Genomic DNA, 27,660 nt, shown 5'->3' on the forward strand with positions numbered 1-27,660 from the left:
TAACACAATGGGGCTGATTCACTAAAGGCGCTCAGAATCTTCACCAAAAGAATTGTGTAAATATTCCCTTCAGTTATCCAATCATGAGAAAATCGAATTTCTGTTCACTCTGAACACCCAATCACGTGCAGTTTTTACACAGATGGATAATGGATTCTAAGCGCCTTTAGAAAATCATCCCAACTGCCTCTTTTACTGCAAATCATCTAGAGACTGGTGATCCAGAGCTGCAGTCCATGCTAGATGGCCTTCTAAAGCCTGAAAGAACACCACGCTGGACAGCCAATAAGAAGTGTCCACATCACTCAAGCAGCAACATGGGTTCTCAAAATTCGGAAATTTTAAATTCGAAAATCTGAAAATCCAAAATTTCGGAAATTCTAAAATTCTAAAATATGAATGAAAATTCAAAAGAACAAAAATCCAAAAAACGAACGAAAATCTGAAAATTTAAAAATCTAAAAAAATAACTAATAATGGTAACTTAAATCAAAGTTCCACCCAAAAATTGAACTTTCGCTTTTTGGAATCATCCCCCCCCTCCGAAGTCACATTTGGCACCATTCAGGGGGAGGAGGGAAAAGATACCTGTATAATACAGGTATTTGCTCCCACTTCCGGACATAGATCACCGCGGTGACCTAAGCCACGTTTGGCGCCTACTCCATCCCCCCGCTGTCTTTTGGGAGACACACAGGTCCCAGAAGACAGCATCGATCAGTAGGATTGCGCAGCGCGACTCGCGCATGCACAGTAGGGAACCAGGAAGTGAATCCGCCAAAGATGGCCGTGGCAGCTCCCGTGAGCTGAGGGATATATCGGCTTCGGGACCTGACATTGTGGGCGACAAGGACAGATAAGTGTCCATATATTAAAAGTCAGCAGCTGAAGTATTTGTAGTTGCTGACTTAAAAAAAAAAATTCGATGGAACTCTGCTTTAACTACAGTATACGTTTTTTAACAAATTTCAACAAATTTGTTCATTCGGAAATATCCGAATTAACGAAAACCTGTTTAACAAATTATTACTAATATTCGCAAATTTGAATATTTGTCTGTTAGAGAATGTAACGAATACGAATTTATCTGACGTTATGAATTATCTAAAATAAAGAATGCCGTATCTAAAACGAATGGAATATAACTAATTAATAAAAAATAACAATAATAATAATAACTTTTTATTATTATTATTAATTTATTACATTACATTTTTTTAGATGAGGCATTCGTTATTTCGGATAATTTGTAACTTTGGATAAATTACATTGATTAACCACTTGCCACCCACCGGCTGTCAAATAACGGCTGGGCGGTACGGCTCTCGTTCTGGCCAGGCATCATATGATGTCCTCGGCTTCTCGGCCCTCTAGGGGGCACACCCGTGATTGCCCGGTAACAGAGCAGGACCGTTTGTGTAAACATACAGATCCACATCCTGTCAGAAGAGAGGTGTGTTCCCAGTACAGTGGAACACCAATCGGTCTCCTCCCCTTGTGAGTCGTCTCCTCCTACAGTTAGAATTACTCCCTAGGATACACATTTAACCCCTTGATCGCCCACTAGTGTTAACCCCTTCCCTGCCAGTCACATTTATACAGTAATCAGTGCATTTGTATAGCACTGATCGCTGTATAAATGTCACTGGTCCCAAAATAGTGTCAAAAGTGTCTGATCTGTCCACCAGAATATCGCAGTCAGAATAAAACCTGCAGTTTGCCGCCATTACTAGTAAAAAAAGAATAATAATAAAAATGTCATAAAACTATCCCCTATTTTGTAGACGCTATAACTTTTGTGCATACCAATCAATAAACGCTTATTGCGATTTTTTTACCTAAAAATATGTAGGGAATACATATCAGCCTAAACTGAGGACATTTTTTTTTAAATGGGGATATTTATTATAGCAAAAAGTAAAAAATATTGGCCCGGATTCACAGACATCGGCGCATATTTATGCGGGCGTAGCGTATCTCATATACGCTACACCGAAGCAGCGCACAGATGCAAGCACTGGATTCACAAAGCACTCGCCCCCAAATCTACGCTGGGTTTCCTCGGCATAAGCCAGCGTAGGTGGAAGTGGGCGTGAGCCATGCTAATGTGGCGTGACCCCATGCTAATGATGGGCCGAGTTACAGACAACCCAGTGCGCATGCTCAGAATCACGTCAAAACTACTCCCTAAGATACGTTGAATCACTGCCTACGACGTGAACGTAACCTACGCCCAGCCCTATTCACGTACTACGTAAAATACGACGGCTGTTCCCTGGTCCATACCTTTGCATGAGTTGCGCCTCATAGATGGGGAATAACTATGCGCCCGGTGCAACTACGTTCGTGAACCGACGTATCTCTCTCATTTGCATATTTGCAATGAGGCGGCCAGCGTAAATATGCGCCCACGATATGCCGGCGTAGGAAAGTTACGTCGGTCGGATGAAGCCTATTTTCAGGCGTATCTAGTTCTGTGGGCACGGCGCACAGATACGACGGCGCATAGTTACACTTACGCGGCGTATACCGAGATACGTCGGCGTAAATGCTTTGTGAATCCGGGCCATTGTGTTTTTTTAAATTGTCGCTCTTTTTCTATTCTTTTGCTTATAGCGCAAAAAATAAAAACAACAGAGGTGATCAAATACCACCAAAAGAAAGCTGGTGGGGGAAAAAAGACGTAAATTTTGTTTGGGTACAACGTTGCAATTGTCAGTTAAAGTAACGCAAAGCCGTATCGCAAAAAAAAATGGCCCGGTCAGAAAGGGGTAAATTCCTCCAGGGCTGAAGTGGTTAATGTATAAAAGTTGGTGATTTGATTTATTGGGGTTTATATTTACTTTAACAATATATCTTGTGAGGCAGTAATATACATGAAAGTAGAGTTTCCGCTCAGGGCGATATTACTCTGTCCTCCTATTTTCTATGGTAGAGAAAGCGGTATAACAATCTCTTAAATCATCCACAACACAGCTAAAAAATAAAAAATTCCAGCGGCGTAGTTGTGATTCAGCCACACGTTATTACATGCTTTACCGCCGCGCTGAGAACTACATCTGTGAATGGACGGCGCTGCTCACAAGATGCTTTCATTTCTCCATTACAGGAAGGATTTTCGCAGCAGGAAACAAATTACCACCTGAAATTGTTTTCATCACAAAAATGAGGGTGTTGTGTTCCAGAAAATAAAGCAAGGGAAGTTTCCTGCCTCTAAATTCCTTGCCTAATTGTATTGGAATTTATACAGCAGAGGAAAAAAAAAATATTGTGCAGGTAGAAACATAAAAGCTGCTGGCAATAACACAATAGGACAAATTGTGAAATAACAGGATACAAAAACTAAAAGTTGCTACGCTAAACATTCAGAATTAAACATAATGAAAAAAAAAAACAATTGGTGAAACAATTCATGCTGTTCTCCATGGTGGAAAAATGGTAATCTAAAATCCCAAAAATGGTAATCCAAAACTCTTGTGATGTACAGTGTATCCAATGTGAGTAAATAAAAAGCAAATAAATATAACACAATCCCCCAGATTCGCCTCCACAAAAAATCATATAAATTGCCTCCTTAACGAGAAACTTTGGATTCATGATGTACTTGTGACAACATTTGCAAAGTGTTTATCTTTGTATGACTTATTTACCTTCAATAAAAACCGTATAAAAAACAAAAAAAGAAACTTTGGACTCCAAATTATAATGCCGTGCGCACACAACCGTTTTTCATGACGAGAAAAAAGACATTTTTTAAATTGGTCGTCAAAAACGGTCATGTAGGCTTCAGAGCATTTTTCTCGACGAGAAAAATGGCCATTAAAAATGTAGAGCCTGCTCAATTTTTTCTCGTCGTTTTTCACGTCGTCGTTTTTCTCGTTGTGAAAAACGGCCGTGTGTAGGCTTTAACGACGGGGAAAAAAACGCGCATGCTCAGAAGCAAGTTATGAGAGGGAAATTAGCATAATCAGCCCAAAGGGTGGCGCCATTCGAATGGAACTTCCCCTTTATAGTGCTGGCACACGTGTTGTACCGTATTTGCCGGCGTATAAGACGACCCCCTATTTTTCCAGGAAAAATGTTGGTTTTGAGATATACTCGCCATTTAAGACTATCCCCTTCTTACTAGTCTTTCTGGAAGCTAAGGGTTAGCCGGAACAACCACTGACAGGAACAACCGCTGACAGAAACAGGATTTTTTCAAATATCACTGTGCCATTACATTACATGCCCCACTGTGCCATCACTTGCCCCCACTGTGCCGTCCCTGGCCCCCACTGTGCCGGCCAAGACGATTTCCCTATCTTATTTTGTTGCAGATTCTGGCTTCCAGGCATCCATGATTCATAGGGGCAGATTCACGTACAGCCGCGCAAAATTGTGCGGACGTAACGTATCTGATTTACGCTACGCCTCCGCAACTTACACGGGCAAGTGCTGTATTCTCAAAGCACTTGCTCCATAATGTTGCGGCGGCGTAGCGTAAATCACCCGGCGGAATTCAAATTTGGCGGGTAGGGGGCGTGTATCATTTAAATCAAGCGCGTCCCCGCGCCGAACGAACGCCGCACTTATGCCACCATATAGCAGGGGCAACTATACGCCGGGAAAAGCCTAACGTAAACATCGTAACTTTACTGCGTCGGCCGCGCGTACATTCGGGAATTTGCGTATCTAGCTAATTTGCATACTCAACGCGGAATTCGACGGAAGCGCCACCTAGCGGTCCAAAAAAAATGCAGTTTAGATCCGACGGCGTAAGAGACTTACGCCTGACGGATCTAATGGATATCTATGCGTAACTGATTCTAAGAATCAGTCGCATAGATACGACGGGTCAGATTAGGACTTACGACGGCGTACATGGCGCTGCGCCGTCGTAAGTCCTTTGAGAATCTGGGCAAAAAGCCGCGCCTTCTCCTCAGACTGTTCTGAGATAGGCGGAACACAAATTTTCCCAGCAGTGCCTCTGTTCAGTGTTCCGCCTATCACGGATGTCCTCTCGTCCGAGGATGAGAAGGCATCCGTGATAGGCGGAACACTGAACAGAGGCCCTTCTGGGAAAATTTGTGTTCCGCCTATCACGAAACTGTCTGAGGAGGAGGCGCGGCTTTTAAATCATGGATACCCGCAGCCTGACGGAGACTGTCACCAGCGTATAAGACGACCCCCGACTTTGGATGCATTTTTGTTAATCCAAAATAGTAAGTCACCGCGCTTTGCTCAAGCATTTTTTATCACGATCGTGTGTATGCAAGGCAGGCTTCACATCGAGAAAAACGTTTTTTTTTTTCATGACATGAATTACAGTCGTGTGTACATAAGAGTGGCATAAGAGTCCAAAAGCGCTGTTCACAAGCCCAATGATAAAAAGGTCCAGGCCGCTATATGAACTCCACCTGCACTGACCCTGGCTTGTTCCTGACCTCTTATTCTGTCTGCTCCATTTGCTTCTATTCCACTGATTGGCTGCTGACTTGGCTTGTACCCAGACCATGAAATTGTCTGCAGAGATGTGCAGAATGCAAACATTTGGTTTTGATTCATTATTTACATTAATTTGCTTAATTAAATTTGTTTAATTTGTTTTCGGAATTTGTTTTGTTTATTCAAAATCAAAATGATTCACACTTTTCTAATTCCATTTGACTTCACATCAAATGAAATTTGAATACCATAAAAAATTAAAATTAAATTCCATTCGAAATCAAATTTATTCTATTTGAAATTCAAATTTTGGAAGACAGTTATCTTGGGCCAGATTCACAAAAGAGATACGACGGAGTATCTTCTGATACGCCGTTGTATCTCTGTGATCCGCCCCGTCCTAACTATGCGGCTGATTCATAGAATCAGTTACGCATAGCTAGCCCTAAGATCCAACAGGTGTAATTGACTTACACTGTCTGATCTTAGGATGCAATTCTATGCTGGCCGTAAGGTGGCGAGGCCATTGCGGTCGGCGTAGAATATGCAAATGACTAGTTACGGCGATCCACGAAGATCTGCGCGTTCGTCGCAATCCCGTACGTCGTCGCTAGTCGGTTTTTCCCATCGCAAAGTTACACCTGCTTTAACATGGCTTATCTTTAGATCAGCCATGTTAAAGTATGGCCGTCGTTCCCGCGTCGAATTTAGAAAAAATTTTTTTTGCGTAAGACGTCCGGGAATACGAAACGCCGTAACGCACGTCGCATTTAAAAAAAACGTCGGGGCACCGTAATTTCGCGCAATGCACGTCGGGAAATTTGAACATGGAGCATGCGCACAACGTTCGGCGTGGGAACGCGCCAAATTTAAATGGTGCCCGCTAGGGTTGTCCCGATACCGATACTAGTATCGGTATCGGGACCGATTCCGAGTATTTGCGGGAGTACTCGTACTCCCGCAAATACCCCCGATACCGAAATAGAATACTTCCCGCCCGCCGCCGTCCCCGCCGACGCCACCACCGCCGCCGTCCCCGCCGACGCCACCACCGCCGCAGCCGCATCCCCGCTTGGTTATTACGTGCGGGGAACATTACAGCTTTCATTTGAATAGCTGTAGTCTTTCCCGCGCGCCGCGTATAGACACTCCCCCTTGCTCGGGTGAACTGTCCAATCCCGAGCAAGGGGGAGTGTCTATACGCGGCGCGCGGGAAAGACTACAGCTATTCAAATGAAAGCTGTGATATTACCCGCACGCTGCAAACCATTCCATGCCGCACATGTGACAGCAGAATGTGGCGGCGTCGCACGGGTTATTCCGCAGTGCTCACCAATAGCAGACAGGGCGGTTTTGCCGGCTGCGCATTATTCGAGATGTTGCTTCCTGAAATCCTCCAATCCCAGCACCCCCCGCTCTGCTGACACCCAGGCAGGTAATAGTGCGCCGTGTCCTACACCCGGAGTCACCCCATTGCCGCTCACAGACCGGATCTGCTGGTGCCGTAGCTTGCAGTGTCGCTCAGGAGGCCGGGGGTCCCCGCTAACATCGCTCCTCTGTAGTGATCTGTTCGTTGCTTGTCTGTTTGTGACCTGTAATACTAGTACTGCAGGGTGACTGAAACATGTGAGACAGGTCTCCTCCTGTGTGTGTCAGCAGGCTGGCATCGCTACTATGGGGACAGATTGTATAGGAATGCATGGGGAGATCTTCACCTGTGATCAGTTTGTTTTTTCTACTACTGTGTCACAATAGATGTAGTCTATTGTGACACAGAAGTAGAAAAAACAAACTGATCACAGGTGAAGATCTCCCCATGCATTCCTATACAATCTGTCCCCATAGTAGCGATCCCAGCCTGCTGACACACACACACACACAGGAGGAGACCTGTCTTACATGTTTCAGTCACCCTGCAGTACTAGATGTGATTTCCAATGTTGTCCAATGGTATGGGACTGTGATCCCCTTTGATTTTCTGCTGTTGGAATTTCTGAGGCATATGAGGAACAGGAAATGTTTTATTTCATGAAATTATAACCTGTGTTCAAATGATTTTTGCTTTCAATCTGTTCACAATGTGTCTATTGGCTTAATTTAGGCTACCCAGGCATGTGTGAGTGATTTTAAAAGGTCAAATTGCCTTTCGGGGAAAATAATAATAAATGCACGTATATTTTGTTGTATAGTGCAACTTTTTATTTTTTTTCTACAGGAGATTGCAAAGAGCATTACACCTGCTGCATATGTGGGGGGACATGGCTGGATTTATGGGGGACATGGCTGCATATGTGGGGGGGACATGGCTGCATATGTGGGGGGACATGGCTGGATTTATGGGGGACATGGCTGCATATGTGGGGGGGACATGGCTGCATATGTGGGGGGGGGGACATGGCTGCATATGTGGGGGGACATGGCTGCATATGTGGGGGGACATGGCTGCATTTGGGGACACATTTAAAAAAAAGTATCGGTATTCGGTATCGGCGAGTACTTGAAAAAAAGTATCGGTACTTGTACTCGGTCCTAAAAAAGTGGTATCGGGACAACCCTAGTGCCCGCCCCATTTGAATAAGGCGGGCTTGCGCCGAGCGCATTTACGTTACACCGCCTCAAGTTTACAGGTAAGAGCTTTGTGAATCAGGCACTTACGCTGTAAACCTGCAGCGGTGTAACGTAAATCAGATACGTTACGCCGCAGGGGAGCAACTTAAATGTCTGTGAATCTGGCCCCCTATTCCATTCTTTTCTATTGTTTTTTTCTATTCTATTCTTTTATTTTATTTTCTGTTATTTCTTTTCTATTCTATTCTAATTCAAATGTATTCCATTCAAAATTCAAATCTATCCTATTCGAGATTCAAATTTATCCTATTCAGCCCTGGTTCACACTGGGTACGATTTGGAACGATTTGAGATGCGATTTGACATGTCAAATCGCATCTCAAATCGGCGGCAATTGTCGGCAATGGCACTGTCCTAATCAGTGCGACGCCGCATCTGCGATTTCAAAAAGTAGTCCCTGTACTACTTTTTGCGATTTCGGGCCGCGATTTACATTAAATTGCGGCAAAATCGCAGCCGCGAAATCGCGGTAAAATCACACATTTTACCGCGATTTTGAATTCACAGCAGTGTGAACCTAGGCTCAAACTTTGAATTTCAGAAAACGGTTATATTGTTATTAGTGAGAAAAACTATCAGCGCCACAATGCTAATAAATTACTCCTATAATGACGTGAAAAAAATCAAATATACCCCTCTGAGGCTGCATTCACACCTCGGCGCACAAAATCGCGGCGTTTTGTCCCGCGAATTGCGGCGACAAATAGCGGCGTTTTGTACCGCGATTTGCAGCGACAAAACGCCGCGATTGTGAATGCAGCCTTCACCCCCTCTATGGAGATGGTTCACATCTCCTATGCCGAACGCCGAAAGCCGCCTGAAAAAAAGGTCCGGGACTTTTTTTCAGGCGGCAGGCGTACGGCGTTTGGCGTGGAGATGTGAACCATCTCCATAGAGGTGCATGTTAAATCATCCCTCCAGCGTCTCGGGGGCTGCAGCGGCGTCGCACTACAGGCGTATATACGCCTAGGTGTGAACGGGGGCTGAGTGTCTACACAGCTGCAGAACACTGATAGTGATACACCACACCTATTGCAATATTAATTTTGTGAAAAATTATAGAGGGGAGGAGTCGAATCTGTGATGTCAGGCGAAGCATTTGATATAATTTTTTTTCATGAATTGTTTTATGGAATGTATAATTATTTGTTTATATAAGATTTAAAGAAACGCAGCGCTGCACTATTTTTACAAAAATAAATAAAAAATAAGGTTAAATTGTTAGATTCTTTCTATTCTATTTTTTGTTCTTTTTTTTATTCTATTTTATTTTCTATTCTATTCCTTTCTATTCCATTCAAAATCAAATTCGAATTTCAGAAGATGGTTATATTCTATTTTATTCTATTCTATTTTATAATCTATTCTATTCCCTTCTTTTTTATTCTATTTTATTCTGTTTATTTATTTTCTATTTTATTTTGTTCTGTTTTTCTCTATTCTTTTATTTTCTATTTTATCCCTTTTTATGTTCTTTTATTTTATTTTCTCTTCTGTTTTACTCTATAACATTCTATTCTTTTATTTTCTATTATATTCTTTTCCATTATATTAGTTTATTTTCTATTCTATTTTATTCTCTTCTGAAATATGAATTAGATTAGAAAAGTATTCAAATTTGATGCAAAAACTATTTGAATTTGATTCAAAAACTATTCAAATTCAAATTTTGTCCGAAATTTTGATTCATTATTTCGGATTAGTTTAACCACTTAGTTTAACCAAAAGACGGCTACAGAGCGGGCTTAAATTGGCAGGAGGGCGTATATGGACATCCTCCTGATCTCGTGCCTGAGCCACACGGGCCGCACGCTCTGTGATAGCCTAGTCCGTGAGACTTGGCTGAGACATTGGTCATCTTAGTGCCCGCATGTGCTGCTAATCAGTGCCATTCATCAGTGCCCACCAATGCAACCTATCAGTGCCCACCAGTGCCACCTATCAGTGCCCATCAGTGCCACCTATCAGTGGCTCATCATCAGTGCTGCCTACCGGTGCCCATTAGTGCCAGCTATCAGTGCCTCATCATCAGTGCTGTCTAACGGTGCCCATTAGTGCCACCTAATAGTGCCTATGAGTGCCACCTATCAGAGACACCTCTCCATGCCGACTATCACTGGCCATCAGTGCAGCCTCATCAGTGCCTCCTGATTAGTGCCACCTATCTGTGCACATCAGTGCCCATCAGTGAAGGAGAAAATTTACCCGTTTGAAAAATGTTATAACAAAATATGAAAAACATTTTTTTTTTCAGTCCTTTTTTGTATGTATAGCAATTTTTTTTTAAATAAAACAGCGGTGATTAAGTACCACCAAAAGAAAGCGGATGTAGGTACATGATAGGGATGTAGTATTTGTAGTATGATAGGGATGTAGTATTTATATATACTTTATTCCAGCATAGAAAATCAAAAAGCAGGACATCCCAAAGCACACTAAAATATTTTGTTTCGCAATTACGTTTTTTGTCCGAAAAATGTATTAATTTAGTTACTCCCGAAATTAGTTTTTATTTATTTTGTTTCGTTAAAAAATGCATTCATCCGAAAATCCGAAATAATTAGGGTCGAATCTGTCATTGAAGGCTTATGGTGTCTGTCGGATGTTGTAAGAAGATTTGACGGAGCAGCTAAACTGTACGACGCCGCAATCGTACATTTCTGGTCGAATGTTCCGCCTACAAGCTATAGAATTCTAAAGTTGTATGACACTAGTAATAATTATATTTATAAATCATTATTACTAGTCAACCAACATTCAAATTCTTCTATAGCCTATGGGACGAGCATTTGACAGGAAATGTACGATTGTGGCGTCGTACAGTTTAGCTGCTTGTTGAATCTTCTTAGAACTTTTGACACACACCATAAGCCTTCAATGACAGATTCAACGTTTGTATGTTTTTCGCTGCTTCATCGAATCTTCGTCGTTCATGTCGAATGGTCTACCCCAACACTGTCTCTATAATGTCGAATCTTTTCTCTCTATGTAGAATAATCTTGGACTAATAGTGTTAAGGTTGGGCACATTCGACCACAGGTTCGATTGACACAGATTGCTATTGTTAGCGTCATGTCGAATGTCCTATATATATCGAACTGTTGTAGCAATGAAAATGAAATATAAAACTTTTTTTACGTCAAATCTTTCGGATTTCGGATTCTGCACTTTGTTTTCGTTTGTTAAAACGATAATGAAAATACCCGAAATTTGGATGAAAATGCATTCGGACGAAAACAAATGCACATGTCTACAAAGCACCTTGTCCCCATGTTGATTGGGATAAAGGCCTCTGCGAATAAGTATACCCCTACTCATTCACCCCCACCCCCAAAAAAAACCACACAGTTTTTGTCAATTTTTTTTTAAATGTCTCCCCCAAAGAAGATCCAATGTCAATCACGACACTTGCCGCACCTCCAGGCCTAAAAAAGATAAAAAAAAATCTCTGGCTTTGACGAAGGCTCACGATGACTGCTGTGCTTTTCAGTCTGACATTTCAGAAATAGCTAGGGGGAGTGGTCACCCGGTGATGTCACCAGGAGGCCCTGCCCCCCTGGTGACATCACCAACCAGGAGCATGCTGGGTTGGTGACGTCACAGTATTAATTTATGCAAAGGAGTCAAGTGACCATGTTATTGCATGCAGTAAACGTTAGACCTCTGTATCTAGAAACTTCACGATGCAGAACAAGATAAAGTTGCGTTTCAGGGAGATTGTAGGCAATACCGGGGGTTAGTCCTTTGCTTAACATTTTTTTTTTTTTTAGTCACAGCTTCTAGAGGTCCTCTTAAGATGGAATTTTCCTCTAAGCAATCAAATAACTATGAATACAAAATATTAATCCTTTCATTCACAAATGCTTTCAGGTGATTCCAGGTTAGTTAAGCAGCTCTAATTAATACAAAAGAAAATCTAGTGACAGGTAAGGTTCTAGGGCAATATATCACTGTACAGCTTGATTGTGCGGACTGCCACGGGTAATTGGTTGTCAGGCAGAAAAAAAGAGAACATTCTGGCAGCTCGATGGCTCCTGAGAAACAAGTTTGACAGGCCTGTAAAGCAGATAATTAGATATTCTATGGAAGGGAACTGCAATCAAATTAGACATTATTAAAATAACCCCTAATGACTATAATACTGTACAGCTATCCTCAAAATGCAAAGTCGATAAATAATTCCAGAATATGGTGTTACATTTCATACGTGAAAAGGTCAGCCGCATACACAGGTATCTATTAACCTACCTCTGTCATTTATTGACTTAGGTAAAAATCTATTTAAAACAACGTTCAACTTTTCAACCCTATAAAATGTTATGAAACGATTACACATTTTATTGCATTAAGAACTTTATTTTAAAATGACCTAATACTATGCCTTCATCTTTTTAATTCTGTAGATGTTTCATGTTAGATGTAATATCCTGCACAGGGAAGGATCGCAGCACTGGTGAAAATGTTTGGGATCACGAGATGCAATGAAACTAGAACAAGGTCAGACAAGCATATAAGAATCAGGAGTCAGCTCTACAAAAAACAACAGGAAGCCAAAGAACTGGAACATGCCCAATACTACCTACTAGACATGTGCACACTGAAATATTTTGTTTCGGAATTTTGTTTTCGTCCAAAAAATAAATGTATTTAGTTACTCCCGAAATTCGTTTTTATTTATTTTGTTTTTCGTAAAAAAAATGCATTCGTTCGAAAATCCAAATTAGTCAAGGTCGAATCTGTCATTGAAGGCCTATGGTGTCTGTTGAATGTTCTAAGAAGATTCAACAGAATCTTAAAAAAAAAAAAAAAAAAAAAGAAGATTTGACGGAATCTTAAAAAAAAAAAAAAAAAAAAGAATTTACAGAATCTTTAAAAAAAAAAAAAAGGATTCGACGGAGCAACGAAACTGTATAATGCCGCAAACGTACATTTTCGGTCAAATGTTCAGCCTACAAGCTATAGAAGAATTCTAATGTTGTATGACTAATAATAATTATATTTATTAATTATTATTACTAGTCAACCAACATTAGAATTCTTCTATAGCCTATGGGCAGAGCATTTCACCATAAATGTCCGCTTACTGCGATCGTATGTTTTTAGCTACTTCGTCGAATCTTCATGTCTCTCTAAGTCGAATCTTTTCTCGCCAAGTCGAATCTTTTCTCTCTATGTCGAATCTTTTCTCTTTATGTAGAATAATATTGGACTAATAGAGTTAAGGTTAGGCACATTCGACTGCAACAAAAACAAAAAAAAAGCATTTGTTTATGTCGGATCTTTCAGTTTTCGTTTTCTGTGCTTTTTACGTTATCGTTTGTTAAAATAATAACTAAAAATACCTGAAATTCGGACAAAAATACATTCGGACGAAAACGAATGCACATGTCTACTACCTACAGACATGAGTTGGCTCTGGACATGATGTGGAGTGAGTAGACACACCATCTCTGCTTGGTCTCACACCAACTAGCCATATTTGGGGCAATGAGCTACTTGCATAGAAGCACCACAGGTTCACTTTAATACCCTTCTTCTAAGCTACTGATCAGAACTGAGGACTGTGACAGGAAGTCAGGTATATCTGTGGGTGTTGTCACTGATGGGACATACATTTCTGCCTTGTTTAGATGATACACAGATTGTTATCGGGCGTTGGCTACAAACGTAGCCAGAGAAAGGCTAAAGGCAGTTGAAAAACTTCAGCTGTTCAGAATGAGACAATTAAGGCCTCTATAAGTAGCCCAGAGGATTACCATTTTGTTGCTGGATCATTCCTGAGGCTTTGTGAGTAAGGAGAGCAGCATTTAAAGTCTTCTGAGGAGGTGAGGAGAAGAAGGATTTTTCTGTGTGATAAAAATCAAAAGACTATTGTTTTCTGCTATATGTCCAGCACTGTCTGGCCGGCACTAGGCTGAGCCAGACTCCTTAGATAGGTTCCTGTGTGGAAGGTAGACGCTCACGGTGGCCAGAGTTTATTTTATGTTTTGATTTTGTTTATGCTGTTTGGATGCTTGCAATTGTCTTCCAGCAACTGTCTTCGACTGCCAGTCTGTATGAATTCAGTGTGTGGTGAACCCATCCAAGGGGTCACACACCCCGCTACCGAGCTAACCCCTTACAGGACTTATTGATTGTTCTTCTCTGCTTTATATATTATTGTTTCTGTTTTTGTTTATGTTATGTAATTTGTAGGACAGCATCTGTTGAATCAATGCGGAATGTATAATTAATGTTTACAGATATAATGTGTAGGTGTAATTTTAGTATTAGCCACTAGATGACAATATTTTGTACTGATCCCCACTGAATTTTTTAGGTTATTGCCACTTGAGTTTTCTTTTAGTTCGGTGTTCCATGTGGTTAACCGAGATTATTCAGTGAGCCAAGTGTAGGTAAGTTTGATTACCTTTGTTTTTAATATTTTGTCTATAGAGGCTGATAAGCTGTGAAAATCTTGCCGTGTAGCGGCACTTTCATTTGATAGACGTATGATGTTTTAGCCCCCCCCCCCCGCTAAGTCTGGCTTCGGCCATTGCCATAATAATGGTGCTTTATGAATTGACTGAAGGGTGACGCCTTGGCGCCGCCCCGCTGAGGAAGTTCTTTTTGAATGTAACGCATACGGGGTGGAGCTATGCATGACGTCACCCACTGCTGCCCTACGGAATTTGATACGATTGCTTTTATCTTCTCTATGTGAGTAGTGTGTGTTTAAACACAAGAATAAATGTATTGCTTAAACGGTGAGCACTTTTTTCTTTCTACACATGACCTGGCGTCCTATGCTGAGTTTTAAGGAGCCATGAGAAAAGTTTTTGGTCCGTGTTAACTCTTTTGCATGACCACCTGTTTGCTTAGGGGTCCATACCTTAAGGTGAGAGTGTTTAGTTAGACCGGAGGTGGAGGGACTGTCACGATACTGTGGACTGTTTCAGCACTGGTGGAATACCACTTGTGGATCTGGCTGTTTATCGTCTCTCTCGACTGCTATATCATCTCTTTTGATTTCTTTTAGATTGATTATTATTTGTTTTGTTATTATTTATTAATAGTTTTTTTGCGTTGCACTTATACTGTATCCTTATCTACCAGAACTGAGGACTCTCCCAACCTCTGATGCTGGGCCAGCCTCCCAGCATCAGCACTGTCACATGAAGCGAGTCATGTGCTCCTCCATATCTATACAGACCAGGTAGCAAAACATAGGCAAGTATGAGTTTCTAGGGGACTGAATTTTAACCACTTTAGCTCTCCCACCTGTAAACTCCAATGGACCACAGCAATGTTTACATTTAAACTATGAACCTGCGCAGCCAGCACTAACTTTGTTTTAACCTAAAACTGAAGTTTTATCTGCTTATAATTTACCTTATCTGTTTCGGCCACACCCCCTCATCAACATACTAATGAAGTTATTAAATAAAACATGACATAATTTTCATCTCTTTATAGTCCTGTTCCACAGCATGTTGAAACTTTTAACCAATTTTGGTTGGAAATGCCTTAAATACCCTTTTCTCTTAGTAAAAATACTGGGCCAGATCCTCAAAAGAGATACTCCGACTTAACTGCTGTTCAGTCTGTGTGTAACTTTGGAAACGATCCTCAAAAGGCTTTTTCCAAAGTTAGACAGAAGATCCGGCATGTGTAATTGAATTACACTGCCGAATCTTAGGATGCAGTACCGCATCCGCCGCTGGGGGCATTTCGAGTCAAAATGCCGTTGCTAGTATGCAAATTAGCACTTAAGGCGATCCACAAAGCTTTCTAGCTTCCTTTTTGCGCCGTAAGTGTTATTTTGCAAGTGTAAAATTAGGGCTGGTTCTACAAAGTGTAAACTAGTCACACCTTGTAAAAGCCCATTCCAGCGACGGCATTTGGTATGCTTTCCCGAGGGAGAACTCCACGGCAATTTGTAAAAACAAAACCGGCATGGGTTCCCCCCCAGGAGCATACCAGGCCCTTAGGTCTGGTATGGGTTGTAAGGGGACCCCCCTACGCCGAAAAATCGACGTAGGGGTCCCCCTACAATCCATACCAGACCCGTATCCAAAGCACGCTACCCGGCCGGCCAGGAATGGGAGTGGGGACGAGCGAGCGCCCCCCCCCCTCCTGAGCCGTGCCAGGCCGCATGCCCTCAACATGGGGGGGTTGGGTGCTCTGCGGCAGGGGGGCGCACTGCGGGCCCCCCCACCCCAGAGCATCCTGTCCCCATGTTGATGAGGACAGGACCTCTTCCCGACAACCCTTGCCATTGGTTGTCGGGGTCTGCGGGCGGAGGCTTATCGGAATCTGGGAGTCCCCTTTAATAAGGGGGCCCCCAGATACCGGCCCCCCACCCTAAGTGAATGGATATGGGGTACATCGTACCCCTATCCATTCACCTGGAGGCAAAAAGTAAAAGTTAATAAACACACAACACAAGGCTTTTTAAAATATTTTATTTTTCTGCTCCGGAGGCCCCCCCTGTCTTCGTTATTAGCTCAATTAGCAGGGGGGGCTTCTTCTTCCACTCTCTGGGGGTCTTCTCCGCTCTCCGGGGGTCTTCTCCGCTCTCCGGGGGGGCTTCTCCGGACTCCGGGGGGCTTCTTCCATCTTCTCCCCTCTTCCGCTCTTGACTCGGCGAACCCCGTTTCTTCTGCAGCTCTCCGGTGCCTTCTTCTTCAGCGCTGGCTGCCTGCTATGTTTGTGTGTTAGCTCAATTACTAACAGGCAGCCAGCGCGGTCTTCTGTGGCGTCAGGGTCTTCTGGTCTTCTCCCCTCTTCCGATGTTGCCTCGTCGCCTGTTGTCGCTGTAATGATGGAAGCGCGCCTTGCATCACATTTATATAGGCATCACCGTCCCATCATGCTCCGGTAGGTACCCACGTGGTGGGTGCCTACCCACGTGCACCCACCACGTGGGTACCTGCCGGAGCATGATGGGACGGTGATGCCTATATAAATGTGATGCAAGGCGCGCTTCCATCATTACAGCGACAACAGGCGACGAGGCAACATCGGAAGAAAGGAAGAGAAGACCCTGACGCCACAGAAGACCGCGCTGGCTGCCTGTTAGTAATTGAGCTAACACACAAACATAGCAGGCAGCCAGCGCTGAAGAAGAAGGCACCGGAGAGCTGCAGAAGAACCGGGGTTCGCCGAGTCAAGAGCGGAAGAGGGGAGAAGATGGAAGAAGCCCCCCGGAGTCCGGAGAAGCCCCCCCGGAGAGCGGAGAAGACCCCCGGAGAGCGGAGAAGACCCCCGGAGAGTGGAAGAAGAAGCCCCCCCTGCTAATTGAGCTAATAACGAAGACAGGGGGGGCATCCGGAGCAGAAAAATAAAATATTTTAAAAAGCCTTGTGTTGTGTGTTTATTAACTTTTACTTTTTGCCTCCAGGTGAATGGATAGGGGTACGATGTACCCCATATCCATTCACTTAGGGTGGGGGGCCGGTATCTGGGGGCCCCCTTATTAAAGGGGACTCCCAGATTCCGATAAGCCTCCGCCCGCAGACCCCGACAACCAATGGCAAGGGTTGTCGGGAAGAGGTCCTGTCCTCATCAACATGGGGACAGGATGCTCTGGGGTGGGGGGGCCCGCAGTGCGCCCCCCTGCCGCAGAGCACCCAACCCCCCCATGTTGAGGGCATGCGGCCTGGCACGGCTCAGGAGGGGGGGGGGCGCTCGCTCGTCCCCACTCCCATTCCTGGCCGGCCGGGTAGCGTGCTTTGGATACGGGTCTGGTATGGATTGTAGGGGGACCCCTACGTCGATTTTTCGGCGTAGGGGGGTCTCCTTACAACCCATAACAGACCTAAGGGCCTGGTATGCTCCTGGGGGGTGAACCCATGCCGGTTTTTTCTTTGAAAATTGGCATGGAGTTCTCCCTCAGGAATGCATGCCGAGCGACGCTTTTTTTTTTTTTTTTTCCCCGACGCAACTTTTTTAAGCCGTCGCGATCCTCAAAACTCGGCGTAACGTAACCTCGCGCATGCGCAGTACGGCCGGCGCGGGAGCGCGCCTCATTTAAATGGGACTCGCCCCATTTGAATAGGAACGCCTTGCGCTGGCAGAATTTTAGTTACACAGCCTGAAATTTCTAGATAAGTGCTTTGTGGATCAGGCACTTAGGTAGAAACTTTAAGGCAGTGTAACTTAAATTGGATTTTTTAAGTTACGTCAGGTTTTTGTGGATCTGGCCCACTACTTCCAGGCCTCGAGCTCCACTGCTCTATGCTGGCAGCACTAACAGCCATACCCCTCAGCACCAATGTAAGTACACAGTACTGTGGAGGAAGTGAGAGGGGCTTGTCTGACCAACACCTGTTAGATTAAAGAGTGCACCGGACAGCAACAGGAGCAAAAGGCAGCACTATGAAAATGGAGGCTATTATTGCAGTATCTGTATATGTGATCAGGGCCGCCATCTGGAGCAGAGAACCGGGGGGGTGCTGCTGCCACCTGAAATTGAGAAACGGGGGGGGGGGTGCCGCCGCAAATTGAGAAGCCATCCGGGGCCCTGGGGACCTCTGGTCCCTTTAATAAAAAGAAATAGAAAATATACAGTATATAAAAAAAATATATTTTTTTATAAAAAAAAGGGGGGGGGGTTGCCATCCGGGCCCCTGGGGACCTCTGGACCCTTTATTTAAAAAAAATATATATATATATATATATATATATATATATATATATATAAAAACAAATATTTTTTTTTAACAAGAACTTACAAAAAAAAGGGGGGTTGCCATCTGGGACCCTGGGGACCTCTGGGCCTTTTAATAAAAAGAAAAAGGAAAAAAAAGAAACCTCTGGGCCCTTAAATAAAAAAAATTATAAAAAAAAGGGGGGGGTTGCCATCCGGGGCCCTGGGGACCTCCGGGCTCTTTAATAAAAAAATAAAATAAAATATATATATATATATATTTTTTTTAATAAATAAAAGGTGGGTTGCCATCCGGGGCCCTGGGGACCTCCGGACCCCTTACAAAAAAAAGTGGGGATTTCCATATGGGCCCCTTACAGGTGTACTGCCTGTACCCCCCTGATGGCGGCCCTGTATGTGATCTGACATTTCAATTGGTCTTTAAAAGTTTCAGAACTTGCATCAAAACGCATACAGCGTGCGAGGAGAGGAGAGACGATCGGCGGCATTTCCTCACAGGGTAGATCTCCACAGATAATAAGGGAACTGATCATCAGTGCCCTGAATATCAGTGCAGCCCCAACAGTGCCCAGCAGTGATGCCAATCAGTGCCCATCAGCACAGCCTATTAGTGCCTATCAGCGATGCCAACCAGTGCCCATAATTGATGCCAATCAGTTCTGCCTTTCAGTGCCTGCTCATCAATGCCGCCCATCAGTACCGCCAATCAATGCCCATCATTGTCGCCTATTAGTGCCCATACATGCCACCTATCAGTGCCACCTATCAGTGCTCATCAGTGCCATATATCAGTGCCCATCAGTGCTCCATATTAGTGCATACTTATCAGTGCCACCTCATCAGTGCCCACCAGTTCAGCCTATTAGTGCCCATCAGTGAAGGAGAAAAATACTTATTTACAAAATGTTATAACAGAAACAGTCTTTTTTTTGCAAAAAATAAATAAAAAAACACAGTGGTGATTAAATACCACCAAAAGAAAGCTCTATCTGTCGAAAAAAATATATAAAAACTTTGTTTGGGTACAGTGTTGCATGACCGCGCAATTGTCATTCAAAATGTGACAGCGCTGAAAGCTGAAAATTGGCCTGGGCAGGAAGGAGGTAAAAGTGCCCAGTAGGCAAGTAGTTAAACTAGACGGGCTCTCTTTAAAGCGGGGGTTCACCCTAAAATACAACTTTGTACCATGCCAATCAAGATACTAGCGTCAGCTACAGTATGCCTTTATTTTATTTTTTTGCGCTGTACTCACAGTTTAATCGATTAGTTTTGTTTCAGACTCCCCGCGGGGAGTAGGCGTTCCTATGAAGAGGGGAACATGATTGACGGCCGGCTATGGCGCGTCACGCTTCCCGTGAAGAGCCGAGTAGGACTCGGCTCTTCACGGCGCTATACGGCGCCTGCTCACAGACTAGGAGCTGACTGCGCAGGCGCCGTGAAGAGCCAAGTCCTATTTCGGCTATTTTCGGGAAGCGTGACGCGCCATAGCCGGCCGTCAATCATGTTCCCCTCTTCATAGGAACGCCTACTCCTCGCGGGGAGTCTGAAACTTAACTAGTTACCGACCGCCCACCGTCGTTATACGTCAGCACTTTAAAGATGAATATCTCGGTAACGGCAGCAGCTGCTGCCACAATCGAGATATTCATCTCTTCAGTGGGCGGTCCGGTACACGATAACGGCGGTCTCCGCGGCGGATTCGCCGCGAGATCGCCGTTATCGGTGGCGGGAGAGGGGCCCCCCCTCCCGCCACTCTCCCGCGCCCTCCGCCGCTTACCGTAGCCGTCGGTAGCGGCGGAGGCGATCGGGACCGTTCGGCTGGTGACTGGGGACGAGACTGAAGGAAAAATCTCCTTCACCCGTCCCCATAGCTCTGCTGGGCGGAAGTGACGTCAAAACATCAGTCCCGCCCAGCGTCTTAAAGCAACATTTTTTTTTTTTGTCATTTGAAAAAATTACATTTCCAAATAATTTTTTTTTTGCATTTAAGCCTAAATATGAGATCTCAGGTCTTTTTGACCCCCGATCTCATATTTAAGAGGACCTGTCATGCTTTTTTCTATTACAAGGGATGTTTACATTCCTTGTAATAGGAATAAAAGTGATAATTTTTTTTTTTTTTAATTTCAGTGTTAAAAATTGTAAAATAAATAAAAATAAATGCGAAAACCCCCCAAAAAATTTTTAAAGCGCCCCGTCCCGACGAGCTCGCGCGTAGAAGCGAACGTATACGCGAGTAGCGCCCGCATATGAAAACGGTGTTCAAACCACACAAGTGAGGTATCGCCGCGATCGTTAGAGCAAGAGCAATAGTTTTAGCCTTAGGCCTACTCTGTAACTCAAAATATGCAACCTGTAGAATTTTTTAAACGCCGCCTATCGAGATTTTTATGGGTAAAAGTTTGACGCCATGCCACGAGCAGGCGCAATTTTTAAGCGTGACATGTTGGATATCATTTTACTCGGCATAACATTATATTTCACAATATATAAAAAAATTGGGCCAAATTTATTGTTGTCTTATTTTTTAATTTAAAAAAGTGAATTTTTAAAAAAAAAAGTGCGCTTGTAAGACCGCTGCGCAAATACGGTGTGACAAAAAGTATTGCAATGACTGCCATTTTATTCTCTAGGGTGTTAGAAAAAAATATATATAATGTTTGGGGGTTTTAAGTTATTTTCTAGCAAAAAAAAATGTTTTAGTCTCGTAAACACCGAATCTGAAAAACAGGCCCGGGGCTAAAGTGGTTAACTAACGGATTAAACTGTGAGTGCAGCTAAAAAAAATAAAATAAAGGCATACTGTAGCTCACGCTAGTATGCTGGATGGCAAAAAAAAAAACGCTTTAAGTAAAACCGACTGCACAACGGCCACTTACAATACAGTCCATGTCATTTTACTTACTGGTGCAGGTCTTATTGTAGATCTGGTTGTCCTGCGAAAATCCCTTTAATCGACACTTGAACTTGTTTTGCCAAAACTCCTGAAACCAGGGGTTGCGCAGGTTGGTCTCCGGCTTGAGCTGCAGGTAATATTCGTCAAACCATTTCACGTCTGGAGACTGCAGCTTGATGGTTATTCCTCCGGCAGCCTCGCGCTGATAACCGTCTGTCACATCGTACCTGTCTGCCCAGCCGTCACTGCGGAGATAAATAACATGATAAATCCCCGTGCTCGCCAACCCATGATTGATGTTCTTATCTGCCAAACATTTTTATAATAGCAAGCTTATTAAATCCTCCAGCCTCCTCTCTGTGGCCTCAAAGCATGCTGAACACAAAACAAAAAGTCTATAAATGCGAGTTTTCTGCCGCGTGAAGAGCAAAAAAACAGACCATTAAATGTGTATCTGTGTATGACTTTGCCAAACAACCCTGGAACCACTGGAGGGTTTAATCATTTGACACAGTCTCCCGCCATAACCGAAAAAACAATTGGCGCTAGGGAACACAGCATGGTAAAGGAATTATCAGGGCCAAGATACTGGCACTTGTAGACCTCTTTAAAGTTGAAGTTGAATCCTGGCCTATAGAAATGATCCATTTGTGGCAAGGCAGGGTCTGGGGGTCTCTGCAAAGGGCATACGCTTGCCCACTTGTCTGATGCCACTGTGCATGTTTACAGGTAAATTGTAGCTCACTTGACATTGCCATCAATATGAAGATGGAATCCACAATGCAAATTCTCTATTCGGAATCCATACAGGCTTTATTGACACATACCGTATTTATCTGCCTATAGCGCGCACCGGCGTATAGCGCGCACCCCTAATCTAGACGTGAAATTCCTGGATTTTTTTTTTTATTACTTTTACAGTTTTGGTGTCTTGCCCGGCGTCCATCGGTGGCCTTGTCCGTTCCGGCGTCTGTCTGCGGCCTTCGTGGTGTCCTCCCCGCTTTTCCCGCACTGTCTCTGAGCCGATCCCCGCTTCCCGCGCTGTGTTTGAACGCCGCCGCCGACATATACCGAGCGCAGTACACTCAGGCACACTCGGCCACGCTTGGCTCCTCTCGGCTTCTCTCGCATCACCGCGAGGGGAGCCGAGCCTGGCCGAGTGTACCCGAGTGTACTGCGCTCGGTATATGTCGGTGGCGGCGTTCAAACACAGCGCGGGAAGCAAGTATCGGCGTATATCGCGCACCCATGATTTTGCCCTGATTTTAAGGGCAAAAAAGTGCGCGGTATACGCCGATAAATACGGTAGTTACCCCTGCTGATGAATTTTGGCCAATCCTTAGGCCAGGGCTGACCAAAAAAAGTATACTGCCATCATATTTTGAGGGGTAATTTATCTATAGCAACACCCCCCCCCAACAAATAGCCCTGTGAAGACTTGTAAGGACCCACTCAATGGACGACATTTTGTATTAATATGTGTTATGGCATGTGTTAACATGCTTTTATTTGTCATGCATGCTTTGCCCAATGCCCCACAGCGGAAGAAAAAATGTGCATGACCCTTTTTTCTAAATGTAGCACACTACAATGCACAGTATGTAAGGTGTGGCACGTTGTGCATTGCGCCCTACTGTAAAACGCATTGAGGTGCTATTCACAATGAACCATTTACCAGAGGATACCATATATTTAAGGCGGAGTTCCGCCCAAAAGTGGAACATACGCTTCAAGTCCTCCTTGCCCCCTGATATGCCACAATTGGCATATCATTTGTTTGGGGGGGGGGGCTGGGTACCTGGTTTGGAGTGGGACTTCCTGTCCCACCTCCTCCTTCTGAATTCTGGCCGGCTAGGTGACTCCTTCCTCCCGACAATCTTCTGGGACACGTCACAGGTCCCAGAAGATTGCCAGGGCCATTGACAGAGTGCAGCGCGACTCGTGAATGCGCAGTGCGTGCCTGGCTGTGAATCACAGCTGGGCGCCCACACTTCCGCAAAGAGGATGGGGAGAGAATGGAAGCTTTGGGCGGCTGCATCGTTGGACTGTGGGACAGTTGAGTGTCTGTTTATTAAAAGTCAGCAGCTATACTTTTTGTAGCTACTGAATTTTAATAAACTCAACAACCAGTGGAATTCTGCTTTAAAGGGGTTGTAAAGGTTGTTTTTTTTTTTTTAAATAACAAACATACCATACTTACCTCCTCTGTGCAATTCGTTTTGCACAGAGTGGCCCGATCCTGGTCTTCTGGGGTCAATCGGCGGCTGTCTCGGCTCCTCCCTGCAAGAGCTAACCCCCTTCTTGGGAAGCGCTCTCCCAAAGGAGTTAGCTTGCAGGTGCGCTCCCATGATACAGCCGCGACTGTATCACTCGGCCCCGCCCCTTGCGCGCCGTGTCATTGATTTGATTGACAACAGCGGGAGCCAAAGGCTGCTCTGCTATCAATCTACAATGACGAGCCACCTCAAGCTGGGGGAAACCATTGCGGGAATGAGCCCACAAAGTTTCGTGGCTCAGGTAAGTAAAACATGGGGGGCTGGGGGGCCAAGAGTGCAAGGTGTCTTTTCAAAAAAAATTGGACACCCCTGGCCTACAGTAAGTTTTTTTCCCATTTTGTTCGAGGACCTTTTTAAAGCTGGCCACATACAGTCATAATTTGCTAAAATGTGATCTGTTAGATCTGAAAACTTTATGGCTAATCAATTAGAATAAGGAACTACTTGACTGAATAAAAAACTACATTAATTGTACTGTATAAGTAAGCCTCTGATGAGAATGAGGTCTGATAGACACCAAACTGAGTGATTGGAAATGGTCAGACTGAAATCTATTGTCTATACTAGGAAGTTATGGTAATCAACACATCTGACAAAAAGAATACAATTCTGTTTAACCAGTTCAAGACCAAGTCTATTTCTGACACTTGTTGCTTACAAGTTAAAATCAGTGGGCCAGATTCACAGAAGAAATACGCCGGAGTATCTACCGATACTCCGGCAAATTTTCAAATTTGCTGCGTCGTATCTTTAGTTTGAATCCTCAAACCAAGATACGACGGCTTCTGGCTTCGATCCGACAGGCGTACGGCTTCGGATCGTAGGTGTAATACTTTGGCGATTCACGAAGGTACGCGCGGCCGTCGCATTCTCTTACGTCGTCGCTAGTCGGCTTTTCCCGGCGTATAGTTAAAGCTGGTATTTCGTGGCCTATCTTTAGACTAGCCATGTTAAAGTATGGCCGTCATTCCCGCGTCGAATTTCAATGTTTTTTTTTTTTTTGCGTAAGTCGTCCGTGAATAGGAAAGGACGTAACTCACGTCGACGTTCAAAAAATGACGTCGGTGCGACGTCATTTCGTGCAAAGCACGGCGGGAAATTTTAAAACGGAGCATGCGCAGTACGTTCGGCGCGGGAACGCGCCTAATTTAAATGATACACGCCCCATTTGACTTAGGCGGGCTTGCGCCAGACGGATTTACGCTACGCCGCAAGTTTACAGGCAAGTGCTTTGTGAATCAAGCACTTGCCTATAAAACTTGCGGCGGTGTAACGTAAATGCAATACGTTACGCCGCCCGAATTCTACGTGAATCTGGCCCAGTATTTTTTGATAGAAAATTAATTAGAACCCCCAAACATTACATATGTAAATATTTCTAGCAGAGACCCTAGAGAATAAAGTGGTTGATGTAATATTTTATGTCACCTAGCCGGCCAGAAGTCGGAGGGAGGAAGTGGGACAGGAAGTCTCACTTCAAACCAGGTACCCAGACCACCCCCCCACCCAACGGCGGTCTTTCCAACACAATTTTTTTTCTGGAAGAAATACACTTCACTGAATTTAAAAAAATCTAAACAGTAAAGTTAACCCATTTTTTTGTATATTGTGATCGATGATGTCACACCGAGTAAATAGATACCTAATATGTCCCACTTTAAAATTGCACGCACTGGTGGAATGGCGACAAACTACGGTTCTTAAAAACCTCCATAGGTGACCTCTAGAATTCTCTATAAGGAAGAGGGCCTGTGAGTCACCAGCTGCTAACACTGAGCCACTCCCAGCCCACACAAATCAAACAAACCCTGCCTAAATTTTCCTACATGTAGCAACAATCTAATCTAGCACCTACCTAATGTAGAGGGTGCTACACTTTTTTCATATTTATGTAAGAATGGAAACATCCCTTGTAACAGTAAAAAGCAGTGACAGGTGATCTTTTTGGAGGAATATGGGGTCTAAAATACCCCAAATCCCTCCTCTGTACTTCAAAATATTCAAAACGCCAAAATTGAAATTTTTTAATACTGATTTTAGAATATAAAAGAATATAATACAATAGAAAGAATATACTGTCTTCTGAAATTTAGATTAGATCTAGCACCTACCTAATGTAAGCACCTTCCTAATGGAAACATCCCTTGTTACAGTAATACACAGTGACAGGTGATCTTTTTGAAGGAATATTGGGTCTAAAAGACACCAAACCCCTCCTCTGTACTCCAAAGTATTCAAAACGACAAAATTGATACTGATTTTTGAATAGAAAATAATAGAATAGAATAGAAAAAAATAGAATAGGATGAAATAGAAAGAATATACAGTCTTCTGAAATTTTGATTAATTTAATAAATTTGAATTTGAATAGAAAAGAATAGAATAGAAAAAAATAGAATAGAATAGAAAATGAAATAACATAAAATAATAGAATATTTGAATTCAAATAAAATAGAAAAGAACAGATTAGAATAGAATAGAAAATAAAATAATAGAATAGAAGCTGGAATAATAGAATAGAAAACAAACAATAGAATAGAATAACATAGAAAGGATATAACCTTCTTCTGAAATTCAAATTTCAAATAGAAAACATTTGAATTAGAATAGAATAGAAAATAAGAGATTATAACAATAGAAAGGAATAGAATTAAAAAAGAAAAAAAACAGAAAAGAATAGAAAACAAAACAACAGAATACAATAAAATCAACAAAATATAACCTTCTTCTGAAATTCGAATTTCGTATAGAATACATTTGAACATCATAGAAAAGAATATATTGGAATAGAATAGAAAACAAACAAATAAAATCGAATAAAAAACAATAGACTAGAATAGAATAAAATAGAAAAAATATAACCATCTTGCGACCACGCAAGTGGCATTAAATTATGGGTGATTTTTTTTTGGGGTTTATGAACCGAGCAGATCCATCATTTATATGGATATACCTTCTTCCTCCTGCCTTTTCAAAAATTGGCCAACATTTTTATGACATTGAAGACAAACTATGAGGGGGCATTATCATTTTTTTTCCTATTGGATGTTGGATTATTAAGCCGTATATACTATATTAGCTGGATTCAGGATGGCGGGCGCATAGTTGCGGCGGCGTAGCGTATGGCATTTACACTACGCCTCCGTAAGTTAGCGAGGCAAGTACATGATTCACAAAGTACTTGCCTGCTAAGTTACGGCGGCGTATCGTAAATCGGGCCGGCGTAAGCACACATAATTCAAATTCGGCTGAGGGGGCGTGTTTTATTTTAATGAGGGGTGACCTGAAGTGATTGACGCATTTTACGAACGGCGCATGCGCCGTCCGTGTACATATCCAAGTGTGCATTGCGGCAAAGTACGCCGAACGGTCCTATTGGTTTCAACGTGGACGTAAATTACGTCCAGCCGTATTCACGGACGACTTACGCAAACAACGTAAAATTTTCAAATTTCGCCGCGGGAACGACGGCCATACTTAACATTACTATTCCAGCTATTTAATGGAATAACTTTAGGCCTGAAAGTGCGTTACGTAAACGGCGTATCTTTACTGCGTCGGGCAAGCGTACGTTCGTGAATCGGCGTATCTACTCATTTACATATTCTAGGCCGACCGCAATGGAAGCGCCACCTAGGAAACTTTAGGATACGACGGTGTAAGACACTTACGCCGCTCGTATCTGAGCCTAATTTAAGCGTATCTGGTTACCAGAATACGCTTAAATTAGCGCAGACGCACATTCAGACTTAGGCTGGCGTATCTACTGATACGACAGCCTA

At 43.3% G+C, this 27,660-nt stretch overlaps 1 protein-coding gene across 10 annotated transcripts in view; it reads right to left on the bottom strand.

The window, feature by feature from the left end:
• GRM5 (glutamate metabotropic receptor 5) overlaps window positions 1-27,660 on the bottom strand; it is a 491,177-nt gene that overhangs the window by 71,020 nt on the left and 392,497 nt on the right. For all 10 annotated transcript variants that reach the window (XM_040340112.1, XM_040340106.1, XM_040340110.1 and 7 more), the window contains exon 4: window positions 21,612-21,847. In XM_040340112.1, coding sequence (XP_040196046.1) covers window positions 21,612-21,847 — 236 coding nt within the window. The remainder of the gene's footprint in view (window positions 1-21,611; window positions 21,848-27,660) is intronic.

Source organism: Rana temporaria, chromosome 2 (assembly GCF_905171775.1).
Source record: "Rana temporaria chromosome 2, aRanTem1.1, whole genome shotgun sequence".
Lineage (NCBI taxonomy): Eukaryota > Metazoa > Chordata > Amphibia > Anura > Ranidae > Rana > Rana temporaria.